The sequence below is a fragment of the Euwallacea fornicatus genome, chromosome 27 (genome assembly GCF_040115645.1).
Source record: "Euwallacea fornicatus isolate EFF26 chromosome 27, ASM4011564v1, whole genome shotgun sequence".
In the NCBI taxonomy this organism is placed as follows: Eukaryota; Metazoa; Arthropoda; class Insecta; order Coleoptera; family Curculionidae; genus Euwallacea; species Euwallacea fornicatus.
In genome coordinates this window covers 347,478-372,530 of record NC_089567.1, presented here as the reverse complement: position 1 = coordinate 372,530, position 25,053 = coordinate 347,478, and the positions used below count along the sequence as shown (strand labels likewise).

Below are 25,053 nucleotides of genomic sequence, written 5' to 3'. Positions count from 1 at the left end.
TGAAGGATATTATGAAATAAGTATAAATATTGTCATGCAAAATTAAGGAAAAAAATCAAAAAGAGTAATGTCAGAACCACGAGCCGGTCAGATATGTTCCGAGTTGATGCTTATCCACTTTCAAGGATATTTATGTGCTGGATATTTCAACACGGCTTTCTATACGTTCGTGTGCATCATCTTATTAGAACCAACAGTTATGGGTTGAAATCTATCAGAGATTTCTCCAAATCCCATTGAATTAAAATGATTATAAAAGTAAGGGCCAATTATTTGAGTCTCAAATATTCCAACCTACAATTTAAACCCAAAGCGATGTTGGTAATGTGCAACCTCTACACATCACCAACACAAAATTTTTTCTTGGACCAGTAATGCTCATTCTTTCTATGAAGAATTTCATTGTTTGTCATTTGACTATCATGTGACAAAAAATCTTATGTGGATGATTTAAATCATTCTTGAGATTATTTTTAGACTTCGTGCAAGGTTCGTTCATTTCTACGAATGTATACAGGTCTTCATCACTCTCCAAGAGGAAGTTAATAGAATCACAGGAGATCCAAGGGGCTCAGACGCATCAATGCATCGCCGAATTTCATTTAAAACTAAGTTGACAGCACGGTGAAAAAATAGTTGACGTTTCAGTATATCAATATACTGTGTATAATAACCAACGCAGCAAAGCAGTATGGTAATATATTATAGTTCCTAATCAAACTACCAGCAGTGCTATAAAGAAGCCATATCTGAATATAGTTATTAACGAAAAATGAAGAGAGGTCTCTCAATATTCTTATGCTTAATTGGACGAAATCTCATGATTCCCTGTAATACCTGCATACGTGGAGGAGTATTTAGTAACGAAGGCCACACCCAAAGACTTATAAGTCACCAAGCGAAGCGCCGACTAAAAAATGGGAGAAGTAATAATGTAATAAATATGCACAGACAACAAACGAGAATTTGTCTTCTTTTTTCGAGTAAACAAGGACTCGACGAGGCTTTTGTCTTCATGCGAGAGAACCGAGAGAACACTTCGTCTTGTGTCATAAAGTTATGATAAATTAAAATTGTAGGGCCTAAAAATAGATACCAATATCTATGTAATAATAACAGACGTTTGATAAATTCCTAACAGGGCTCATTTGTCATTTGTCATATTCCGTCACTGTCATTGTACATTAATTAAACCGGGAATGGAGCGATTCCATAGAGAAACGAGATTTTTTGTAAGTTGGAATAACATATATGTACAGAGTACTCAGAAACTGAATTACCATTTAACAAAGTTCCAATAACAAATAAAAAATGACAAATGTTTATCATTTTAATTTAAAAAAAAAGAGCATATTTTTTTACTTTTCGGTGATAGATTTAGAACATTAAACTCTTAAACAGGGTGGTCCAATAAGAGCGCCTCGGACGATTGCGGCTTTATTAATAGTTTTTGCACAAATAAGAAAAGTGGCATTCATAAGAGTCTACTCGCAGATTTTAAAATAATTCGTTAAGAACTCCCATAACTCCCATTAATGCTTGATTTTTAATGCGTTAATACTTGGGCCGTGGTTCTTCCCAGTTTTCATAATTTCTTAGGCTCATTACGAACTTTTTGAATCATTTTTCTCTTAGTTGTGGTTTTTCAAAATAAAGTTTTATTAAATAATTTTCAGTGGCAAGATTCTTATCGTTACGAAAAAATAATGCCGTTAAAAAAAGCAAGTGATGATGATTTCTCAGAACCGAAACGTTTGCTACCGAAAGCTGAGTGAACAGGAGGATAACTCGCAAGAAGTAATATTTTTACAGGTAAAAAAAAAATTTGGTTTCTGGAAGTTGCATTAGGCACTTTGTATGAACCGTAATTTTTTACTTTTCAGAAAATAATTGGAAAAACTTCTCTTATAGCTCTCGAAATACGTATACAAACATATAGGCCCAATTGAAGCCACACTATATGTACTACTGACATACTATTATATATTTTTTAAATTCTTAGATGCGATAAAATTCGAATTGTATCGAAATGCTAAAAACACCTTCCGTTTTTTGTTCGATCCGACAAAATTAAGAATTATTTATTGAATTTACGTGGTTCCATTTTTTGATCGGTTCGTTGTATTGTTTGTTGTTCGATATAATGTTCGTGCTTGTATTAAACTTAAGACAAATGTAGTGTGTAAACACAATTCTGAAAGCAAGTTTATGAAGAGATTTATGGAAGTTCTCACCAAACAATTTTATATAATAATAAGATATATGCTATTCATTGCAATGAAACGTGGGTGACTTTTACTTTACCTCCTTGCATAAAACAATATTAAAGTCCTTCCATGCTCTGCTGCCTGTTAGCTTAAGAGCAGTAAATTGTGTTGTAAATTCTTGGCTTTTTATGGTGTCATGAAATATTAGATCCATCCAAGGAGGTGGCTTTCGATTACAGTTTAAAATAAGTAGAGCATTTCAATTACTATAATAATGCATATGTAAAGCCTTGTCTTATATGTGGTAGTCATTGCACTTTACATTTTGAGGCTAAGCATTTCGAAATTTTTTAACAGATTTTTAAGTATTTTGAGAGGTTTTTGTATTAAACAGAATAAATACGTTAAAATCTGAATTTTTGACTTCAGCTTTTTCGTAAATTTTAGGAAAATTTAAATATTGCCTTTCCAAAAAATGCTAGAACTTTCGAATTAGGGAAAAAATATTATATATATGTAATAATATCTGTAAAAAATATATTAGTACTAATGTCATTTGTCATTATTATGCACGCATGTGCGTTTGAACTTAGTGCTAATTTTTCCATGTATATCATTGTATTAGTAGAGGATCATAAGTTATTAAACTGACTATATTAAGGGAAAACTACACCTGTTTATTTAATAATCCAAATAGAGCAAAAACTTGGAGTATCGCAAACTAGCTTTAACATATGCTGTCCGTACTGCCGAAGACAAGAGGTTCAATTTTGTCTCAAACCATCTGCAATATTTGCGTATGCCTACCTGCGATCGAAGTATCAAATAAATAGGGCTCTTATGTCACTTTTTGATATTATTTTCAGAATGTTTCAGCACTTATATATAATTAGTCCAACACATATATTTATTCTTTTTAATACAACTAATATATATTCTATGTAATTTATGCATTTATATACTGCAATTTTACATAAAATTTACATTCACATTTCTTGCTCGTCTTTTTTGCATATCCAAATGAACACGAATAGAACAAATTTTTCTTAGCTCACACCAGTTTGCATATAAAAGATATAATATATATATTTGCTATTACTGTAATACAGAGTATCTGCAAAATTTCTGAACAAAAGGATACGTATCACAAATAATCTAGATGAAAATAGGCCGTTTCTTCTAAACTTTTTTATGTGCGATAAAGCTGTCTTATTCATATACACATATTATGTTTACCTCCCCCTGATCTAAAAATACCAAATTTCGATTTACAGCAAGTCTTTTCATATTTACTAAAATTTTACCGCCATAATTTTTGAATAGATGGTCTTTTGTTTTATATTATGTATCATGTAACCTCCTTATACAGGATTGTCCATTAAGCGCGCGTCGGACAATTACAGCTTTATTTATAATTTTTTTTCTAAAATTATTTTTAGAGTTATATGTACGACTTTATGAGGCATATTTTACAAATATTTTCATTTATACAAGGTCTGTCAAAAAAAAAGATACAACAAAAAATGTTGTTCTTTTAAATGGAACACCTTATATATTATTACATTTTGGGATCTTACGTTCAATTTTAATATAAGTTTATTAACATGTTGGCAATCTTAGAATTAATAGTTTTCAAGATATGTGCAATTGAATATTGAAAGTGACAGTTTACTGTTGCAAAATTGCAAATTGTTAACGAACGGAAAGGTATTTGGGGACCCTTTTTTTTATCACAATACAATAGATGGTCCGTATTTCAGTATGGTATCAAGCTTCGCTTAACATATTCCTCGGGATTTCAAAACTTCTTTCGATTGATTTCTAACTAACGACCTCTTTCTAATTTATAAAATAATTTATGAAGATACAAGTTTCATTGGCGTATAAGGCTAAGATCGCAAAACTAGAAATAGAAAAAAATAACTATACCAGTACGGTTATAGAACTCCTAGCGGTGTGGTTATATAGCCATAACGGTTCTGAATTAGAAAAATGCTACTTTAATCCCCATACAATTCTGAAAATTGACTTAATCAACCTTGAAGCAAAACCGTATTGAAAATCGATTCAAAATAAGTTTACATAGCAAAATTCAAAACGGTTTCAGAATGTTTTCATTTTGTATGGAAATGAATCATTTAATACAATTATTGTAACAACAAACTCCAGCCTTGAGGAAGTCTGATTTTTGATCCTGGGGACAACGAGAAATTACGTTCTTCCTGCATATATTTTATTCTGGGTATATACAGGAAAAAAGTGTTTGCACATTTCATGACAAACTGAGATTTTTTAAAGTAACTTTTTTTTACTCTGAGAGGTTTATCAGCGATATTCACACGAGGCCTGTCGACTGTATTAAAATGCCTAATATAACGTGCAGAACGGATCGAGATTTTTTTACTTGTGTAACTAACAGCTGGTCCTGAGATAGGTATATAAGGGAAGTTCAAAATTCTCTTTGGGAATCCCTAATTAATTTTAGTAAAAATATTGTAAACGCAATCGAAAAAAGATGGAACTTGTTGCTAAAAGCCAATGACATTACATTACAAATATGTTGACAATGTTGCTATTCAGGAATTTATATTCAGCAGGTCGATGAAAATGGTCACTTAATGGATTTTTCGAATAACCTAACCTAATATCATAAATTATTTAGGGCACAATCTGAAAATACCGATCATTATCTGACTTCCAAAGAATGTTAAATGGAGATCACGGTAACGCGTTATACAGAGGGAACCCTTAAATTTAAAAAGATGCGATACTATCTTAATGAGGAGACATGTTTGAATTTAGAAAGTTTATAAAAAATATAAAGTACCTCAAACTTCAATCACTCCTTGAAGAAAACCAGGTTTTAAAGGTCTATGTATTTCAGGTTCTACTTGTTCATAAAACACATGAATCCCGGTTTTGGCTCACCATGTAACATAACAGGCCGTAATCAATCTTCTCCAAACATTTTGAAAGGCATTTAGCAAAAAAGTACGAAAAGAATTAAATCGATTAAAATAATTATATCTCCGCGGGCTCCAGTTTATTAAAAACCATTATGAAACTCACTTTATATGCATTATTAACTTATTAAATGTTGATTATTGAAGAACCGGTAGGCGGATCAGAATTTAAATCGTGTGGTTACTTATGTGTAACATGAACAATATTATTATTATATTTAGAAGTGAAACAAGTGCTCGTAAAAATAGATGACAGATGGTGGTGAAAATTTAGGTTTATACAAGCACAATATGTTTTCTAACATTGGAAGTCGTTTAAGTGGAGCAAAATTGTGCAATTCTGGACCAAAAAAATACGTTTCAAAATTTAGATAGTCCGACTGGTTCCCAAAATATTCCTAAAAGTTGATATGTGATCAAATCTTTCTCATTTTACTCTGAGTGTCTTTTGAGAGATTATTAAAGAAACCTATTCATTAGCACTCTTTGTCTCAAGAACCTGTATAAATTTTTAATAGCAAGTAGAGGAGTGACTGAAGCTTAATTAACTTTAATAATAATTGTCCCATTTGCCATTAAAAATTCACACATCATCAAACTTACATTTTAATATTATATATATCATAAATCATGGTTGTGAAGTATATTATTATGACTCGAACGTTAAGCTCAACGTCAACGTCAAGTTCAATGTCAACGTCGACGCCAAGTTCAGGCTCGAGGGTCATAAATATATCACAAGCTCGGTATGTATGCGCTTTTTCTACTACTAATTTTAACAAACTGCCAACCAGTCTTGAATCGTTAACAGTGAATTTTCATTTAACGTTCATTTCCAAGGTAAACCATAAATAAAACACAATGGTGACAATGAAGACATTGTGGAGGATTCGCTCCCTAGGTAAATAATGAGCCGTATATAATAAGATTCATTATTAACATACTAATTCCAGCAGTTAGTACTGTTACTGGTCACTTTTTTAAATTGAGTTGCGAGAGGAAGGTGCCTGCCTGCTGTCACTTCGCTACTACTTAGAAAACGAAACCCATTTTGTCACCTGTTTTGAGTACGCCCAGGCGTAAAGTTGTATTTATCCTAAACTAACCAGATATACTTTTTACTTGTTTCCAAGTCTACAATGTCATTTTATTGTTATAACGAAAAGAAAGACAAGTAGACTTTATCTTGTTTGCCAAAAGCGGAAGGTAAAACAGTCCAAAGAACATCCTTAAATTAAGGACGCGTGCCCTTCCTAGTTAAACACACATTGGGGTTTGGCAAGAACAAGAACCATCCTATACGGCAGGTGGCGTAAAACAAATACGGTGATTTGATTTATACGTAGGGGCATGTGGAAGAGACAAGAACCATCCGATGTTGCCGCTAGTGCAATCACAATTCTACTCATTTTGATGTTAAGTCTATTTCAATTAATTTAACGGTTCGGGTATCCAAGACGGATTGGAAGATAGAAACATTTTTTTAATAATGCTTTGTGAAATTCAGTGTTTGATCAGACGCCGTCAATTGATATTTGAAATTAATTAGACCTATATGAGTCATTTTCTTATTAATTCATTTAGACTTGGCAACATAGGTGAAGAAAGGGCTCCTGATAGACCGGATACGACCCTTGGGGACTATCGGCGCAGGAAATAAACGATTGGATTTCAGCACACGCCACGATTAGAGGATGTACCCGCGCGAGCCCGTCAGAATTCATAAAAGTCCGGATACACCGGTACGACGGTATTGTATTTCTTGGGATATAAAGAGGATTTAAAGATGAATAGGAAATATTGAAGAGCATTATTTATACATATTTGCAAATATACTCTGCATCTTAGCAGATGCTCAAATTAAGATTTGCTTAAGGTGATTTAAATCATCCTGCGCATTTGAATGAATAACATCACAAATTTACTTGCAACCAGAGCAAAACAAATAAACACACAACCTGCAATCATTGCTGGAAAATGAAACATGCAAAAAAGTTGTTGATGTTTACCGATATTCAACAAACAGTTCGCGAGGAGAGACGTGAGGGTCTCGTTTAACGAGTTGCCAAGACAAATAATCACGAATCGGCACAACTTGATTACAGGGGGCCGCAACTTTTGTGAGAATGTTCCAGGTACCATCATTAAATAATAGGGCTAGCTCGTTATGGTGGTACCCCTCACACTTGAGAAATTACGCACATAATTGACGGTAAAATCCACACAGTTATTTTCCAGGAGTTATGATTTAGTGGACTTTGTTTTTTAATAAAAATATAGCACAGTTAAGATGATATAAATAAATAAATAATTTGTGATTGTACAATTTCTGAGAATACACTGGGAAGTACAAAATTGTTTACCAGTACTAAAAAACTAAAACGTAATAGTGCGAAACTATGAGATACTTAAATGAACTAAATGAAATTCAATTGAGCAACGACCTCTTACTGTTTTTCATCTTGTAGTACACAGATAGGCCATACAAATGTGATTTTGACATTTTTTGCCACGCGCTCGTAGTTTATTTCATATGTGTCTGTAATTTATTTCTACATACCCGTAATTTATTTTTTACCTGTTCGAGGTTTATTTTTACGTGCTCGTAATTTATTTATCCCGTACCGCATTGGAAGGTAAAACCATTTCTGCAACACAAAAACGACAATATTTCATATAAAAAAAAAACGATTTAAATTCTACGACAGAATCTTGGCGTTACCACATGACAACTAAGAGAAAAAAGAGATAAAATGTAATAAAGCAGATTATGAAAAAAAGTTAAAATTATGTATGGTGCGATCATTTAATGTTGAAAACACTTAATTTTGCCATAACTCTTTTGTTTTTAAAGGTATGCGATAAAGGCTGTTCTCTAGGCTCTCATCACAAACTTTCTACAAGTTTAATACAAATTCCCATAACTACGAAATTTTAACATTTGTTGAAGTAATTTGCATTTTTTAAAACGAAACATCCTGTATATTTTTTATTTTAGTTTTTTAAGGAAAATTCTGAATATATTTTATACAGGGTGTTCCATACCAAAGTACAAATATTTTAACCATAGTTTCTACTAATGAAGTTAACAAACACGTATTTTTTCTTTTTGTCCAAAAGTCTGTCGTTTAAGTTCTAGGCCTCTTTGAATATGTGCCCCATTTGAACAAAATAATTTATGTTGGAAGAGCCCTTCAACGGATTGTTATGAAACAAATTGTTGTTGGTGTACAAACATTTTTCGGTCGTAGCAATTCACAAGTAAAACTTACACACACACACACAACAATATAAATTAAATGAATTTGTAAGAAAATAGGTCTAAGCAAAAATCGAATATGGCTAAATTGAACAATCTAACTATTCACGGTGGTCCTAGACAAGCTGAGCTACATATTTTATCCCCATTTTCCTCTACGCAGAAACGTTTATTTTCTTTATTATTAATTATGCTCGATAAAAGTAGATATTATTGGTAACATGCCTCTATTGGGGGACCACCTTGCTAGCTCTAAAATTCAAACTTGACACTCCAGGAAGCAAATACCAAATGTAATTTATATCCTTTTTGAAATTGCACATAATATAATTAATGTATCGAAGATCGACTATGGCTCCCATGAATAAGTTTGTTGATGATGCATGCACCATTCAAATGTCTTCATTAATATTGATATAAATTTATAACTAAAGTTCATATTTTTACACTGAATGGTGCCTAATATTACACACAAATTCAGCAAAGTTTTATTTGTTGCAAATAATCGAGCTAAACTAGTATAATAACCTGGTGCAGTTTGATATTGCAGGAACCCCAGTGTATGTCAGGAATGTCAGTGCTTTACGAAAGAACCATGAGTTGAATATTTAGTATATGAAGAGCTTTCGATGAAATTGATATAGGAGATTCTCGAAAGACAGGAAAAGTTTATGGAAGACGTTAAAAAATTTAAATTGTGAGCTTCTTGGTAAAGAATATACGTGTACATAGTATATGCATAGAGGACGTGCGCTAAACCCGCTATTTCCTGCCATTTCCTGAACGAGGTGCATTATATTAAGTTTTAGTAGTAGGTAGTTAATAAAATGTCCAAAGAAGTATGTACGATGTGTTAGTACAACTTAGAACAATTTGACAGATTTTTTTTCTTTGGATAAATGGGCCGGTGTTTCCATACCATAACATAATTCCCTAAATTTTTAACAAAAGCAACGCAAGCAATCAAAATACATCCCGTATATTCGCATGGACCTACTCTAAGAGCTATCAGTTTTATATATGACGGTTATTTTAGTTGCTTCGATGCAAAAAAAAACCTGATGATGTACCTACATGGTAAATTTCCTACCATTAAGTTCCGACTATTAATTCTTATTAATGACCAATATACTTTCATACGTACTTCTTCATTTATACCACTTGTTCAATTAGAATTTCAATTACCTGGGGTTATTGATTTAATTACCGCTTGTACGATGCATGCATATTATTATTATCCCATATCAAAATATGCCATTATATGCACAGCGGATAGCTTATTTAAACCGAACATGGTGGACAATTTCAATGGGAGCACATAATCTGCATTCTCCATCGTCATCAATAAAATTGTTAATTGGTACATGATCCATAAATTTTCCATTTGAAAAATTATTCTTTATATGTGGTCGCAAGATAACTTATCCTGTACACAAGTTCTTATTTTATTTTTTTATTTGATGTTAATAATGAGAGATAATTAAATTGTCTGTGGGGAAATCAAACACAAGTTTAATTTCCGATTCCAGATTTCAGCTTGATGTGTATAATAAAGAATACGACCGTAATGTGCTGTACATTGCGAATTTTTTTTCTTTTTTATTGATGTTTCTTATGCTCATTCGAACTTTGTTCCCTATAAAATATCTACAAACTTGCGTCAGAAATATTATCAAAAGAGTCGATTTCTGTAAGGTGGTAGTTTATTAAGGAGCAGGTGCTTCGTCGCGGCTCGTGCCCTCAAATATCAGACAACACCTGTCTTTTAAATTTAGTTTTTTTTATCAGGTTCATGTTATGGAAGGATAAGTAAGTGGAACAGATATAAGATATAAAGGTATCGTACCTTAATATCCACTTCAGTAACCCCCAACAACTTTTGTCGCCAATTAAGCAGTTCTGCACAAATCGCTCATTCAACAAAATTTTATAAAATAATATTTTAAGATTCAGTTTAAAGTGAACTTCTGGTTATTTCAAAAGGAATAATAACACCACCTTGTTGGCGAACCGTTGTGCCATGAAAAACATCCCTTAGAAGGGAACTTAATATTGTATTAAGGGCCGCATATGTAGGGGGTGTAAAAATGGAGCACGCGTTTTATAAGCAGATGTCAGACAGGGTATCCATCAGCACCAGTTGGCATCAAGTAACTTTTCTGGCCGTAAAAACACCTGGTGGAGGCTCTTGTATCTCTTGTATTGGGTGGTCATACACGGAGGATACTGAAAGTTTAACAAAATGTCTAATGCTAAATCAAATATTCGTTTTCAATTTAATGATCCGTTAACCTTTCTAGTCGATATTTAATGGGATGGAATAAGGGCCTGGCAACCACTTGCTCACATAATTGATTATGCAAATAAGAGGAAGGAAGTGTTTGATAGGTAAGAAAGACTGGGAGATCTTTTTAAATGGATTTTTGCGTTTTGTTTAGTTTCATGTAAGCCAAAAGTAAGTGTCATTATTTAATTGGTGAAATTTAAAATAAAAAAATTCAGAAAAGGACGTAAATGAAATTTATAAAAGATAATGACAAGACTGGAAAAAAGTTTTCACGTTTTTAAACGCGGCACATGAAAACTAACATCAATATAATAATATTTAATAATAACTTTATAGGAAGACGGTGTTACAGCTAGCAATCTGAGACACAGCTGCTTCTTAATACTTCCATATACAAACTCTTCATGAGGAAGGAATATGATGGAAGGAACTTCCATGAAAGGAAGTATGTTTCATGAAAGTTATTAAGAGTTGTTATTGTGTCTAACTCGTGTCATATTGTGAAACCTCGTTTCGCTCGTCGCATAGAATCATACTCATTAGACAAAACTATACATTTCTTAACAGATTCCCAGGTATATGTAGCTAGTTGAACTGTTTTTAGGGTTTAGCAATTTTATTTTCCTCTTGACATTAGAAGAAATCAAGCGAAATCCAGATATAGGTACGTATCCCCTTTTGTACTGTCATACCTTCATCTCTTTAACTAGCTGATTAATGATATCTCACCGATCGCCGGTAAACGGAACATTCACTAAGGTGATCAAACGAAACTTACATATATTTATAACATTCTTTTTTCTCGGATGCTTTTTTGTCACGTACAGGTGTTGGCACCTCTTTATGCCCATCAAAAATATTCTAAAAGGGGTTGAACCGTGAAGGCTTAAAAAGTCAACGAATAGAATAATTAATCACCACGTTGGCGTTGCATAACAAAACGAGGCATCTAATTGTTATTCTGTTTCATTCCGTGTGTAGGGATATCTGGTAGACGTGGTGACATTTGAAGGGTCGCAGCATACCAGACAACTGAAATCATTTTCGAAACTATGTACTTGCCGAAGAAATGCTTTGTCACTGAAATCCTATTGAACTGTTTTAAAGTAAATTATCATTCCTTGTAGGTCTCACAGTCACTCAGACACAGAGGCGTGTCTAAGTTATTTATTAACAAAAAGGGGTTGGAAAACGATGACCCGTCAGCAAGCGAGAAAACTGAAAATAAATGAGAAAATTACGTAGAAACTGTGCGCTGCACAAGGGGGTTTTAAATATCACCTCTATAGGTCGTGTTATGAAAATCATGTATTTGTATTCATAACATAAAAGCTCTGGGTGCAGCGCATTTGTCACTTGTTATCTGGACATCGGCGCCCTCGACAGGCCCAATGATTTCTTTTTGTCCCATCGAGATCATACCACGTTTTCATCCACAGAGTTGTACTCATGTTAGAGTCATCATTTTTCGATAAATTCCCCGATTAATTTATAAATTCAAACATATAACATAACATCATTAATGATCGTTAGTTTCCCCTTAATTTTGTTTCATCACATCCAAACTTGTAAGTATAAGATACTATTTATCCAGGAAAATATTCTAAACTCATACCGTAATAAACCCCCATTAAAATGCCTTATATCCTCATTAAAACTTTGGCGATTCAATCATATTTATATTACAAATAACTCGATTTTACGCTTGTAGTTTGGATAGCAACGAAAACTTTTTACTCCGTACCTGTTACAGGGTTCATAACTCCCGGTTCCTCTTGTACCATAAAACGTACAAAGTTAGAAAGCGCCAGATAATTTAGATTTAAAGGCAGAGATAAAAACTACCCCAAAGAAGGTTTTAATTCATTCGCAATACAGCTCCAAACTGATAGAGACGGTTTTAACAAATTGTTATTGGATTTTTATTTATGATTGTAATGCTAAGAAAATATGCAAGTGTACTGGGAATTCAAACAATTAAAAATAGCTAAAACGGCATGGCGAGACACCACATGTAGGTTACTACAAATTACTTTTTAAGCGACTTAGGAAGTATTTATGAGATACAGGCTATTTCCGATAACATAGAACCGCCGTTAACTTAGTATCTATTTTACATAGATTTTTAATATTCAGTAACTTGTGGTAGTCTTGATTTTTCGTAGATTAGTAAAAGAATGTATTGTAGCTAAATATGTAGTCGAGTTTCCAATCTGATCCTATCATCTTTAAGTAAGAAAGATAAGAATTGTTTGCCATCTCTCTACAAAAATATCGAAAATTTGTATCAATTTGTAAATACATGTTAAAGCTTGCTAATCCCTACAAGACAACAAATGCTATCGAGCGTGAATGACAAGTTCTTCATTCACGCTCAATAGCATTTGTTTCTGACTCTAGCGAATGAAAGTTGTAATCTAATACGATTATTCGTTAGTCAGTCCCAATAACTCAACATTCGCTAACGCGTGCTGATAAAATAATAAACCAGTGGCGAATGGAACATCCGTGCTCAATTTTAAAATAATTTTTTAACGATTGCACAGTTCTGTGCAACATGTACATAAAATAATGGGATAATCTCAAGACAAAATGTGGTTTTTGTATTAATGTTCATGGTGATAAACTCATTAATAACGCACTCGTCGTTCCCTTTATTTTACTATTTGTTTTTTTATTAATATTGTGCTAATGTAACAAAGATAATTTCGTTGACTTTTTATATTATCATTTTACAATGTGGAAATAAAAATTATAGCGGATTTTGCAAATAATCTGAATGGAACTTCACCGAGTGGCATAACTGAAAAAAAAGGCACAAGAAAGATCGAGGTTTCAAGTTGACAGCTACTGCTTTTAAGCCATTTTCATTGTATGACGAATTACTAATTATGATGAATCAGTCGAAATATTCGCGAGGATGCCATGGACTATAAAAGGCATGGCACTTTTAGTTTATGGTATATTACCACTTATTAATTCATTATTCACTATTGTTCTCAGGCCCATGGCAGAAGCTTATCACTTAGGTGGCAAAAAGAAGCTTGACACAACGCAACTGAAAAATTCCTTTCGGTCTTTAGACACTACAAAGTACACCAAAAAATCCTTCATTAAACCATTCTCGATTTCACAATGTAAAAAGTAGGGACTTACTCCTTTCATAGTCATTGAATGCAAAATTCTATTGATTGTTTGATCCAAACAACTTCTCGACCAGGATTTATTGTTTAAAGTACCCTCTGGTATAGAACATAAACCTATATAAAACACAAAAGCTAATTCAGCTGATAATTGACGTTAAAGCCCAGCAACCCCTAAGATCTTGAGGAGCATTACACGGATGAAGAATAAAAGCCAGAATCTAACCTTTCATTACCATTTCAATATATATTTTCTTGAGGGGCATCAAGTATTATTATTATACAAAACCAATAGTTCTTTTTCAACAAGAAGAAGTAATTCAGAATCGTGAAGAATATACGCAAAGAGTCCCTTCGGCCTTCTACGCATATTGCTGTGCATACTCTTGGAACAAACCTATAGAGGTTCCAACATATTAGAGTCAGTACCTAGCTGTAGTTATTTACAATGTTGGTACATTTTTTTCAATAAATATGTAGTGATGAAATAAAATGACTACTTTCATGCCACACTTGAGGCAGAAAAGACGTTTTCATGGTGAGACAGTTTGAGTCTCACTTTCAAAATGAACATATTTTTAAAAAATGTCTTCTTAAAGTAACAAATAGCAGATCTGCACCACATCCAGATGAAAAGTGTTTTTTATTGTCTGTGGTCATGCCATGCGCCGAGTTTACAGCTATTGCTGGAGGCAAAAAAAAAACTTTCCACCTTTTTATTATTTCCTTTTTAAACAGAGCAATTCAAATTTCAGTAATGAAATTTATCAGGCTCTGAAAAGCAGAAAATTTTCAGTTGAATTTACATGTTTTAAAGGTTCTATGTTGGTTTTCTTAGATTTTGAAATGTTGCTTTTACCTCCTAACAATTATAATATATTTCACTAAAACTTTTAGCGTACAAATATCTTTACAACCGACGGTTGTAAACTTATTAGATCACAGGAAACATCTACAAGAGGCTAATAAGTTTGAGGTGAGACACTTATGTTTCCATTTTTTTTATCTTTGTTCTGTTTTCGACATTAATCTTGAGTTGACAAAAAAATAGCACATACTATTTCATCTGTATACACATGTTAATTTTACTGCTAAATACTCGATAAAAATATTACGGAGATTGCAAAGAAACAAGTTTTTAAAATTACAACCATTATAAGCAACAAAAGTTTCAGAATATCCTTTAGCTAAATGCAATATAATGGATCATAGAGAGTATGGCAGGACAATGTCACAGTAGCTGAAAACATAACATAAATTCAAACCACCGGCTGTGTATGATGTACCGTTACGAGACTTTTTAACTGCCATATGCACAGGTAAATAGCTTATGCACCCAGAAACGATTATCCAAAAATCCGAATAGGTAACAAAACTAGATCTTTTAACCACCCCAGAAACTTTCTGTGCATGCCTAACAAAGCGTTCGAACTTAAGATATAATCCCTATAAGATATTGTATTGAAAAGGGCATGTTACACTTGTTAGCAAATAGTTTTGTGACCATCACGTCCATTTAATGACACCGAATTCAGATAAATGTCAAAATGCATGGGCACCGATTGTTACGCACGAAAAAATTAGAAAGAGATTTGAAGGAATGGGGAGGACTCGATCTGCGGTGCATGCTGATTTGGATAATAGAGAATTTCAGGTTTAGTCATGCATAAAATTATAATGGCATTAGCTAATATGGTTTCTTAAATCTCTTGGCTCTATATACCATGTGTGGATTGAAAATTCTTACCTCGAATTTGAGTGGGAGATTGCTTTTGGTACGCAAGTACGCGGTAAGATTAAATCAAAGGCAAAAAATTTAAGACTAAATAGGCTTTCAACAGGAAATGCTGTTAATGCTATTATATTTCATCAAAAGTAATTAATGAGCATTGTCATAAGTTATGTATTCCAGCTCAAAAAAAAAGTCATTAATACTAAAATCACAGTAATGACATCCAACTTCAAATATAAATAAAAGGTCATAAGTTGAATCAAAATTTAAGAGCATTTTTTTTATATCAATTTCATAATAGATATTATGATATACTTTATTGGTGCACATGCGGCATCCCTAAATGCGTGCTCGTAATGCCATTAAAGGAATGACATAAGTCAATGTCTTTAAAGCAAGAGCATAGAGTTAGGGTGATATCGTAAAAAAAAAGCAGATAGGTTGAGGCACAATAACAACTTGTGTTGTTCCTTTTAACTTCGAGTATAAGTACTAAGATGACCAATCTCCACAGGATTTAAATAGCCATAATATTATATGGATATTTGTTTGTCTGCCTATAAAGTTTTAATGACGATAGAGGAGACAAGTGAAAATCAGGCGGTTTGAATTGAAGATGTTAATAGCTGTGGACAGAGCAAAACTACAATATTTAAAATAAAAATTTTAGATGTTGTAGTTGCACTCTCTCCCCACCAGTAATAAGCAAAATAACAAATAGTTTGTAGCTATATACATATGTATATTTGGCCATAAGGGAGGGACGGTGCGTTATCCCAATGCATTTGGAATTGACCCACAAATCGAATAATGTGCCGATGCTAATAAGATAACCACTGACATACCACAACGTACCGGCATCGTAACATTATATTATGGTAGACTGACAAGTCACAACATCTCTAAAAAAAATTAGACTCTTTGAGATAGTCCCATAAATCGAATAATGTGGTGATGTTTACTAACTTTACCACTTTTTACCGACGGACCAGCTGATATACTTCATATTGACGGTATAATAACATCATAGTATCTTAGAGTGACAAATTACAGCGTCTCTCCACAAAAAAAGCAGTTTCGAATTAAAGTCGAATTTAAAGAAAGAAATAAATGAAAAAAACTCTTGATTTTATCAATACTTAGTTATTAAGTAATTGTTTTGTTATCCCGTTCTCAAAGTATTATTAAATTACTCTTAAAGTAGATTTTGACCTAGCGCATATTCTATAGTAATGTTACTTTCTATTGTGTTGTGATGGATTATAAAGAAATGTTGGGGGCATAGTGTATACATCAGGTAAGAAAATCGTCATAGTTCTGCTTACAGCGCAGCTACCATATGTTCGTATATAATTTCAAGGTAATACGTAATCATGCATGTTGGTGTACGGCCCATGGGCCCATTTTAGGTCTTTCTAGCTAGCTAATTAAATTGAAAAAATGTTGGTTGTACGTTAGTATTTTAGATCCGTTCTTTTAAAATTACACTTCCATTACTTAATATAATTAATTATATAATAATGTTATCGCCAGCGAGCATGCCGAGCTACATAATAATTCCACTTCCGACGGAAGTCAGGTGAACAACTCGGACTCCTCGCACTCCAGACTTATGCTCACTTTTTATTCTTAATAAACGTATTTATTTATGTAATAGCTAAAGATATAGCTGTGATAAAAAGATGGTTTAATTATTTGCATAAATTGAATATTAAGAATAAATATAATTGGTTCATATTATCATTTCATTTACATTTGAATGCTTTATTATAACGTTAAAATAACTTATAAGCACACGCAAATTGATGTACGTACATGCGGACGGCACTTTATGAACCCTAAAAGCCCTTTTAAGAAGTTTATTATTTACGCCACGGAAAAGCAACATTGGTTGGGGATTTAAAAATTCGTTGTGCAAAATTTTTTGAAAAAAATTGTTTTTAATTGGGCTTCAACTAAGCACAAGAAAATGTTTTATCTCTCAGAAGAATCGCTTCGCTTATTCGGGAATATATTGTACATATTTGTAAACCAACACCACCGACATTCAGGGAATTTACAAACGCAATTTATTGTAAGATGTATTCTTTACATCATCCTTTAACGTAACCTTGAATTGCCGGCATGCCAAATAATCCTTGCAGACACATTCGTCACTGTCCTGTCGTTTAATATTCAAACTAACTTAAAAGCTCCGCATTAAGTCACTTTTAACTTTATTGCGCTAACGTGTGGTGTTTAAACTATTTGTTTCGTACAACAAAACTAGGTAGGTACATAGACTTATAATGTCACATGCGAAACCCGCCTTTAAAACATGGAATTTCACAATTTCTAAATAGTGACCCTTAGTAGAACATATAATTAAAACCCTTATTAGAACGGCATGCGATCACTTACCACATTTACAAAATCCTGGAAAGTTATTGCTGGAGAAGTGGCATGTCTGGATTTATCTAAAAAAATTTGCCGTTTTCCAGTATTGACTCGTTCGCGAAACTCAGGCTGATCCATTGCGTTTAGAAAGTCTGGCCATGGGATCTCTCCAAATCCTTCAGGGTCAAACTTTAGGTATATGGAAAAGACAGTTTCTAATGATATTTGTACATGTTGCAAAAATATACGTTGCTTACCTTATCGAAGAACTGTCGCCATTGCTGAAATCAGAAAAAAGGTTTATCCGAAATTAGTTAAGTTTATCACAAAAAAAATGAATATTGGGGGCAGTGAATCATATCATTTAATCAGAATAGATTTGTTTTATGACAAAAGAAAAGTTTGTTTTCGTATAAGACACTTCTGTTTTCTGGAAACATCATTTTTTATTTTTCTTATGGCAACACCATTGAGTTTTGTAACTTTTTAATAGAGTGTGGAACAGTTATTTTCCTAAAATGAGCGAAATGTACTGAACAGATACTGTTTATTGAAACTTAACTTCGTTCTGGTTAAATTATAGAAATTGTTATTTTTGCGAAATTTCCATAACAAAACAGAAATTTTATAAAAATCCCCCATCCACCAATATTCAAAAAACCCGCAGACACGTTCTGAGATCTGGTCCAGAGGCCACAAATAATGTTGCAATGCTCTTTTTTAAATTATACAGTTGTGCGAGCACCACTAATGTAAATGTAACAGTTGTAAATTACATTTTTTATTCTTGGCTTCGTTCAATATCGAAAGGATTTTTTTAATGTAAACCAATCTACGCCACCGATTCCGCAATAAGTTACCTTTCAGACATTTATTTTAAACAACAGATCTCGAATAAGAATCAAATAAGGTTGCTTAGCAACAACAGTACAGCATCAGAAACTGTAAGGTTTCAATGTATCGGCTGCAAACCAAATACAATCCAACACAAGGTAAATGGATTTACTCCGACGGTATCAAATGGATAATGTTCCAAATTTAAAGAAAAATTGCACACAAATTATGACTCAAAATCTCTGTTAATACTCTCATTAGATGTATAGAATGAACACTCATCAAGAATATACAGGGTATCCGGAAAGTTCAAGTCATAAATTCTATGGGGTTATAGAGAAGACTAAAATAATGCTAGTACTTCATATGAAAATGTTACTAGCGGCCTTCATTACCAAGTTACTCCCTCTCAAAGTAAAAAATTACAAAAAGTATTTTTGTTGTAACATTCGAACAGTTATCGTGATGAGTTGAACGGTTTCAATAACTCATATTCAAATGCACTTCTCTAAACATTAACTTTGCCAATTGCTCTTTTTATTTTTTCTTTTAATAGCGTTTATAATATTGCTCATTTTCTAACGTTTTTTTTTTTATTACTTTGTATCAGTAAAAGTCATACCAATTCGATGTAAATCACACTTCAAATGTATACGTGGATTACACAGTACACGGTACACTGTGGATTGACAGTTGCGTGTATATATTGTAGAATTGTTAATTTATTCCAAGTTTAGGTTGAAGCTCAGTTTGTGAACTTATAATAAATATGGTTTTAATTACAAAACCATTGCACTACACTTGTTTTATTATTAAACACTGATTTGGTAGATGACTTCATCAATTGCCGGTAGACGAAGTTAGTTTACTGCCGATGACGGAAGAAGCGATTAACCTTTTTCTACCGTTCATGAAATGTAATAAAACTAACAAAAAAAGTACAACAGGGACTACTTACGTCTCTCAGCAGTTCTCTCCTAACTTCATTTTCATCGACCTCACTCCCCAAATCAGTATGATCGGTGTCATACTGATCCAGTACCTCTTGGCCAAACGATACAAACGACCCAGTAATTGTCGCAATATGGCCAGGCTCAATTCCCGACTCTTCAGACTGAGCATGCGCTAGGGTAGTAGTGGCTCGTGTGAGGATTGTTGTGGTTGAAGGGGAAAGGCGATGAGGCCAGGCACTATGTGAAAGCATGGCATGCGGATGCCTGACCATAAATAAATTTTGTTTATTTTAATAGCTACTACATTCAGTTAGAATATGTAGTTTTGTGTAACGATTTAATGTAACTTGTGTCATATAGCGATGTAAATGTCTTTTAGTAGGTATATCGCTTTGCTTGGGAAGTATTTTAATAGGGATTAAAGGGTGTTTATAATATTGAGATGAAAATTATTTTTTATTGAATCATTATACACACAATTTTCTTGACCATTAGAGTTAAAAAGGAACAATAACTGCATTTAATGCCATTTTGACAAATCCAGAGATATGATGTAAACGAGATATGACAATTATAAAAATATAAATGAAACTCCCGGTTTCTTTTTTTTTATTTATTTATATAGAAGATGCATATACATATATATGTTAGCACACAAGAGATACAAAAACAAATGTTTATATTATAATTCTATTAAACGTAACACAAATTTTATAGGAATATTTTTACTACACAACTGAGTTTTTGAGATAATGACGTTTGAAATACGGAACTTCTTCAAATTTCTAATTATATTAATATTTTGGCGCGAATTTTTTTCCCGCACAAGCTATCGATGCGCATAATTTGTACAAAATTAAAGTATACGAAACTTAGCGTCTTTTTGTATTACTTTTGAGTTAATATCAATACAATATCTTCAGTCATAGAAAATATTATTTTCCGCATTCAAAAAATTGATTCAGTACCAAAATGTACAACTTTTGCGCACACGCGTGAAAAAATTGCAATTTCGACTTTTTACGTATTGTATCTTTAATCGCTACAAGTTTACCTACTCACCGTTTTTATTTGCTTGTTGCCACGAAACGTAAACACATTCAACATTCAACCTGACCCAATATCTTGAAATTAGGACGGATCGTGACGAAACCTGTTTACGAATACGGCGCAATAACTAGACTTGATACCGAAATAATTGTCAGGCCACTAGAAAACCACGAAAATAAAATTGAAATCCGTAAAATAACAAAAACACGATCCGCACACGGCCTTACTACCCGTCAGCTTCCAGATCCCGAATTCCCCCCTTGTATAAGCGTTCATAACCCCAGACTCTACACATGATTCCTGTCGAAAACAGCCGAAATGTTTGCGAGGCAGTTTTCGTAATGGAATTTTCAGCCGAGGGAAACGTTAATGCGGTTTCCAAGAGCCAAATCATCGATTTTCTTTCGGCCACTGTGTTTAAATGTACAACGCGGATGTTTTATCGATCTTTGCCAGTACTATTTGAATTGGTGCGGTATCGGGAAATCCGAAAACAGCAGGTTTGGTTGCCTACTTTCTGGATACGCTTTTGCTTTTATTGATAGCATTTTTCGTGAGTGGCACATTAAATATTTGGGAAAATTTTATTGAACTTTATACATACCATTTCTATGCAAAGCAGCTACAATTTTCTTTAATAGGGTCACGGTTTTTAAAAATTTTTCTGACGTTACCGACGGCCCATCATAACTGAAAAGTAGTAACAAATACGCTTTTAATTGCATTTAAATACTCCATGTACATGCTGACTTGTTACCATAGAAGTCTCATTAGCAGCCAAAATTTTCAATGACGTCATTTGGAGTGATTCAGGATCGGAAGGAGGAATCGGAAAAATTAATAGGCAATTCTATAAATAAAAATGAAAGTTCACGTGAAACGCAAAAGGAAATACTAAAGAGCATTTATTCATAATAAATACAAATTTTAACCTAATCTTCCTCTTCTTCAGCAGCAGCGCCGCCAGTTCCTAAAAAAGAAAAAACATTCATTAGGAATATTCCATATAGAGTTTAATTCGTTTTAATACGTCACAAGAAAAATGGAGAAATGTTTTCGTCATTAACAAAAATGCTATACAGGGAAAAAATCAACAGAATGTTTCTATACGGCAATATTTAACTAAAATATGTGACTAGAACTCTTATGATTATAACAAAACACTTACCTTTACGGAGGTTCTTCCTCTTGACACGTCCAGGGCGGCCACCACCGAAGGGCGACTTCAGTGAAAAGTCTATGTGCTTTTGCGAGTCCAAACGGACAACGAAAGAAGGGATGTTGACCACTTGTTTGCGTACACTGTAAAATACAGAAATAATTTTTTATTAGTTACATTTACGATGTGGACGAACAACAGACAAAACAGTAGTAACTATGTAGTAAGTAAATTTCTTTAGTGCAATGAACATCTAAATATTTAAATATGCTTAAAAGAAGTAAAACATATTTTTTAGTTTGAGGATTCGAGCCAATAGCCCATTTAAAAATAAAAATTACAATGTTGACAAAACATTTAACAAGTGGCCTAACAACTGCACTTTTTTTTCGAAAAGGCCGTGTCACAAAACCCCAAAATACAAATTTTCTATCGTAGATATTTGCGTTTCGTTTTTTCGATAAACCAGATATAATTTGTTGTATCAAAGACAAGCATGAGAAGAGATGAAACAAAAATAAATTGTCGCCTCACAAGGTACCCAAACAAGCCACAAGAGACAAGTTTGGGGCATAAGCTGGTATCATTCCTCTTCGAGTTTCTTTAGCACTAACACAAGCACAGATATCTCTTGGCTAGTGACTCTAAGACTCGGACATACATTTTCTATTTTTATTTTGTTTGGGAATAACACCTGGCAGAGAACATTGGAATAGCACAAGTAAGAACAAATGTCACAAATAAATTACCTGCCATCCCTTTTGCACTGACGTGCGATAATTTCGAGGCATTAGTTATTCAACTAAGTGGCCTTTGGGAATTTTACTTTCTTGCTAATTTCTCATAAAAAATGTTATTACCGGATGTGTCTCTGACGGATCAGAACGCGAGCATGATGGATCGATTTTGCCAAACCCAGTTTAAAAACCTGAGTTTGAAGACGTCTTTCCAAGAAGTCTTCGATTTTCAGACCGAGTACGTAATCGAGCTTCATCCTGCCTTCGTCCAATACTCCGATGCGAACTAATCGGCGAAGAAGGGCATTACCTGAAAAGCAAAAAGGGAATTCGGGAATAGTTATTTATATTAACCAGGTGAGAAACATAATAACATAAAAGCATTTTTGTAGAATGAGCAGATTCTTCTAATGGATAGGAATTACCAGAAAAATTGTGATTTTCAAAAATGTTTCATAGAACATTTTTTTCGAATTTCAGCTTCCAATCACTATGATCACATAGCACCAAATAATTTCTTTTTTAATACATTGCAATTAAAAATAAATGATTATTTTTAAATTAAATCAAAAATTCGAAAATAATCTTGTAGATGTGTTGAATTTTGCTTAAAAAAGTTTAAAAATATGTATCCTCAACTTTCGGCACAGATAAAATCATGATACTGACTTTTAGCTGTTTCCTAGTGGGACATAATAATAATTTGCCCCTTCGTTAATTTTTGGCACTCCTCATAGGTATTTTGACACTATTGGAGCGTGGCGTTGGGGCGCAATGAAATGCAGTTAAAAAGCGAATTTTACCTTCAAACAATCTTTTGGAATCTTTTTCTTCCAATGTAAGCAATTCACGGGCAGCTTTACGGATTTTAGCAAGGGTGTATTTGACTCTCCATACTTCACGCTTGTTGCGAAGACCAAAAGCACCGATAATTTTCAATTCTTGATCCAAACGGGCCTTTTCATAAGGACGTCTTGGTGTCACATATGTTTTTGAACATACTGTTGGGATCCGTCCGTTCACCATGGTCAAGGCGGTAGGTTAAGTTCCTGTTAAAAAAATAAACAATTGTAAAAGAATATAACCAAAATGTGGTTTAAAAAGATATTTTTAAAACTTTCAACTTGGTCTAAAAACTATTCCGTAAAGTATAAAATCCGCGTTTCGCATCTTTCCGCTTTTCAGAAAAATGTTCAAAAGTTAAAAAACGGTGAATTTAAAGCAATTTAATCTTTATATGCTAAAAACAAATCAAAATTATGACTTTTTCCAGCACCAAAAGTGATTTATGATACAACCTAGATTTTAAGATTATAGTTAACAAATCTCTTATTCAATTAGTAGATAGGAACTAGTTTATGAGACCATAAGATACATGACATAATCTCTAAACATGTGTTACAAATTGAAGAATATTCTTTCCATATAATAACATATTAATTACATATATATGGTTGGGAATAAAATTTATTACCAACCTGAACTTAGTTCAAACTTTACTTAAAATGTTCCCTTGCCATGAATCAGATAAGCAATATTTTATGCTTTCTGGGATTAAACATGGTGTTAATGTAGCCTTGAACGATTAGGGACTCATGTTATATAAAAACAGAGCACCTTGCCCAGAGTACAAGGCAAATCTTAGCATGAGGAAGAATTAGAGGTTTTGATATAGGTAATATATACGTGCAACATATCTAAACCATAAAAGTTAATCAAGAACCACAATACGGATATTTCTCTCTACTTGGTGATATAAATAGAATCTCAAAGATATTGGTGAAACATGTCTGAAAAAAATTTTGAAGTAAGAACTAGAACTGCACGCCTAAATAAAACTTTCGTTGAAGTTATAGACCCCCCATGCCATCAATTAAAGTTTTGAGGTTAAAAGTAGAATTTCCAGTACAATGTAACATGCGGGCCAGCAAAACTAATTTCTAGTAACGCAGTTCAATTGTGCAGCATATATTTGTAGGTTTTATAGGGAAATTATATTATACCATACATATGTTAGTTAACTCGTACACGTTTTGTCTTAATTTGAATCTTGAAATATCCCGTAAATTTTAAATCATCTTTTAAAAATTAATATAAATATATCAATTACAGCATTTTCTTCTTTCATTGTGATAAATATTTAAGAAAATACTTCAACTAAAGTTACTAAAAACAGACGATACTTACCCAACCTTCTCGCTCCGAAGACGAAACCAAAAGAAAGCCACGAACGAACTGTGTGATAGACAAAGTGATGGTAGAAGATATAATGGACTTTATGTTTGACATTGACAACTGACGGCGTTGCGAGCACCTTAATCGGAGTATAAAATTGTGGCGGAGCTGACAGCGG

General features: G+C 33.1%; 2 protein-coding genes across 4 annotated transcripts in view; both read right to left on the bottom strand.

The window, feature by feature from the left end:
* LOC136347168 (protein rhomboid-like) overlaps window positions 1-21,660 on the bottom strand; it is a 91,419-nt gene extending 69,759 nt beyond the window's left edge. The window contains exons 1-5 of one of the 2 annotated variants that reach the window (XM_066296922.1): window positions 21,562-21,660; window positions 20,817-21,494; window positions 19,760-20,018; window positions 18,225-18,248; window positions 17,992-18,156 (exon numbers count right to left, since the gene is read on the bottom strand). In XM_066296922.1, the coding sequence (XP_066153019.1) occupies window positions 17,992-18,156; window positions 18,225-18,248; window positions 19,760-20,005 (435 nt within the window). In that variant the 5' untranslated portion in view covers window positions 20,006-20,018; window positions 20,817-21,494; window positions 21,562-21,660. The remainder of the gene's footprint in view (window positions 1-17,991; window positions 18,157-18,224; window positions 18,249-19,759; window positions 20,019-20,816; window positions 21,495-21,561) is intronic. The other variant, XM_066296923.1, reaches the window with a different exon arrangement.
* Window positions 21,661-21,692: 32 nt separating this feature from the next.
* Window positions 21,693-25,041, bottom strand: RpS9 (ribosomal protein S9). Of its 2 annotated transcripts, XM_066296930.1 has the most exons (5): window positions 24,888-25,041; window positions 23,504-23,749; window positions 22,824-23,010; window positions 21,973-22,106; window positions 21,693-21,774 (listed from the first exon to the last, which is right to left on the bottom strand). In XM_066296930.1, exons 2-5 carry the CDS (start codon window positions 23,724-23,726, stop codon window positions 21,737-21,739), a joined length of 582 nt encoding a protein of 193 aa, XP_066153027.1. In that variant the 5' UTR covers window positions 23,727-23,749; window positions 24,888-25,041; the 3' UTR covers window positions 21,693-21,736. The 2 variants fall into 2 exon arrangements, 1 of the variants encoding a protein (XP_066153027.1); XR_010733454.1 differs by lacking the exon at window positions 21,693-21,774 and having other exon boundaries at window positions 21,972-22,106; window positions 22,713-23,010.
* Window positions 25,042-25,053: the final 12 nt, after the last annotated feature.

Coding starts and splice junctions, on each gene's coding strand:
- RpS9 (XM_066296930.1), bottom strand. CDS start 23,726: ATGGTGAACGGACGGATCCCAACAGTATGTTCAAAAACATATGTGACA. Junction 22,107..22,823: donor ATCCGTCAGAGACACATCCG/GTAATAACATTT, acceptor TGTATTTTACAG/TGTACGCAAACAAGTGGTCA. Junction 21,775..21,972: donor GAGGAAGAACCTCCGTAAAG/GTAAGTGTTTTG, acceptor TTTCTTTTTTAG/GAACTGGCGGCGCTGCTGCT.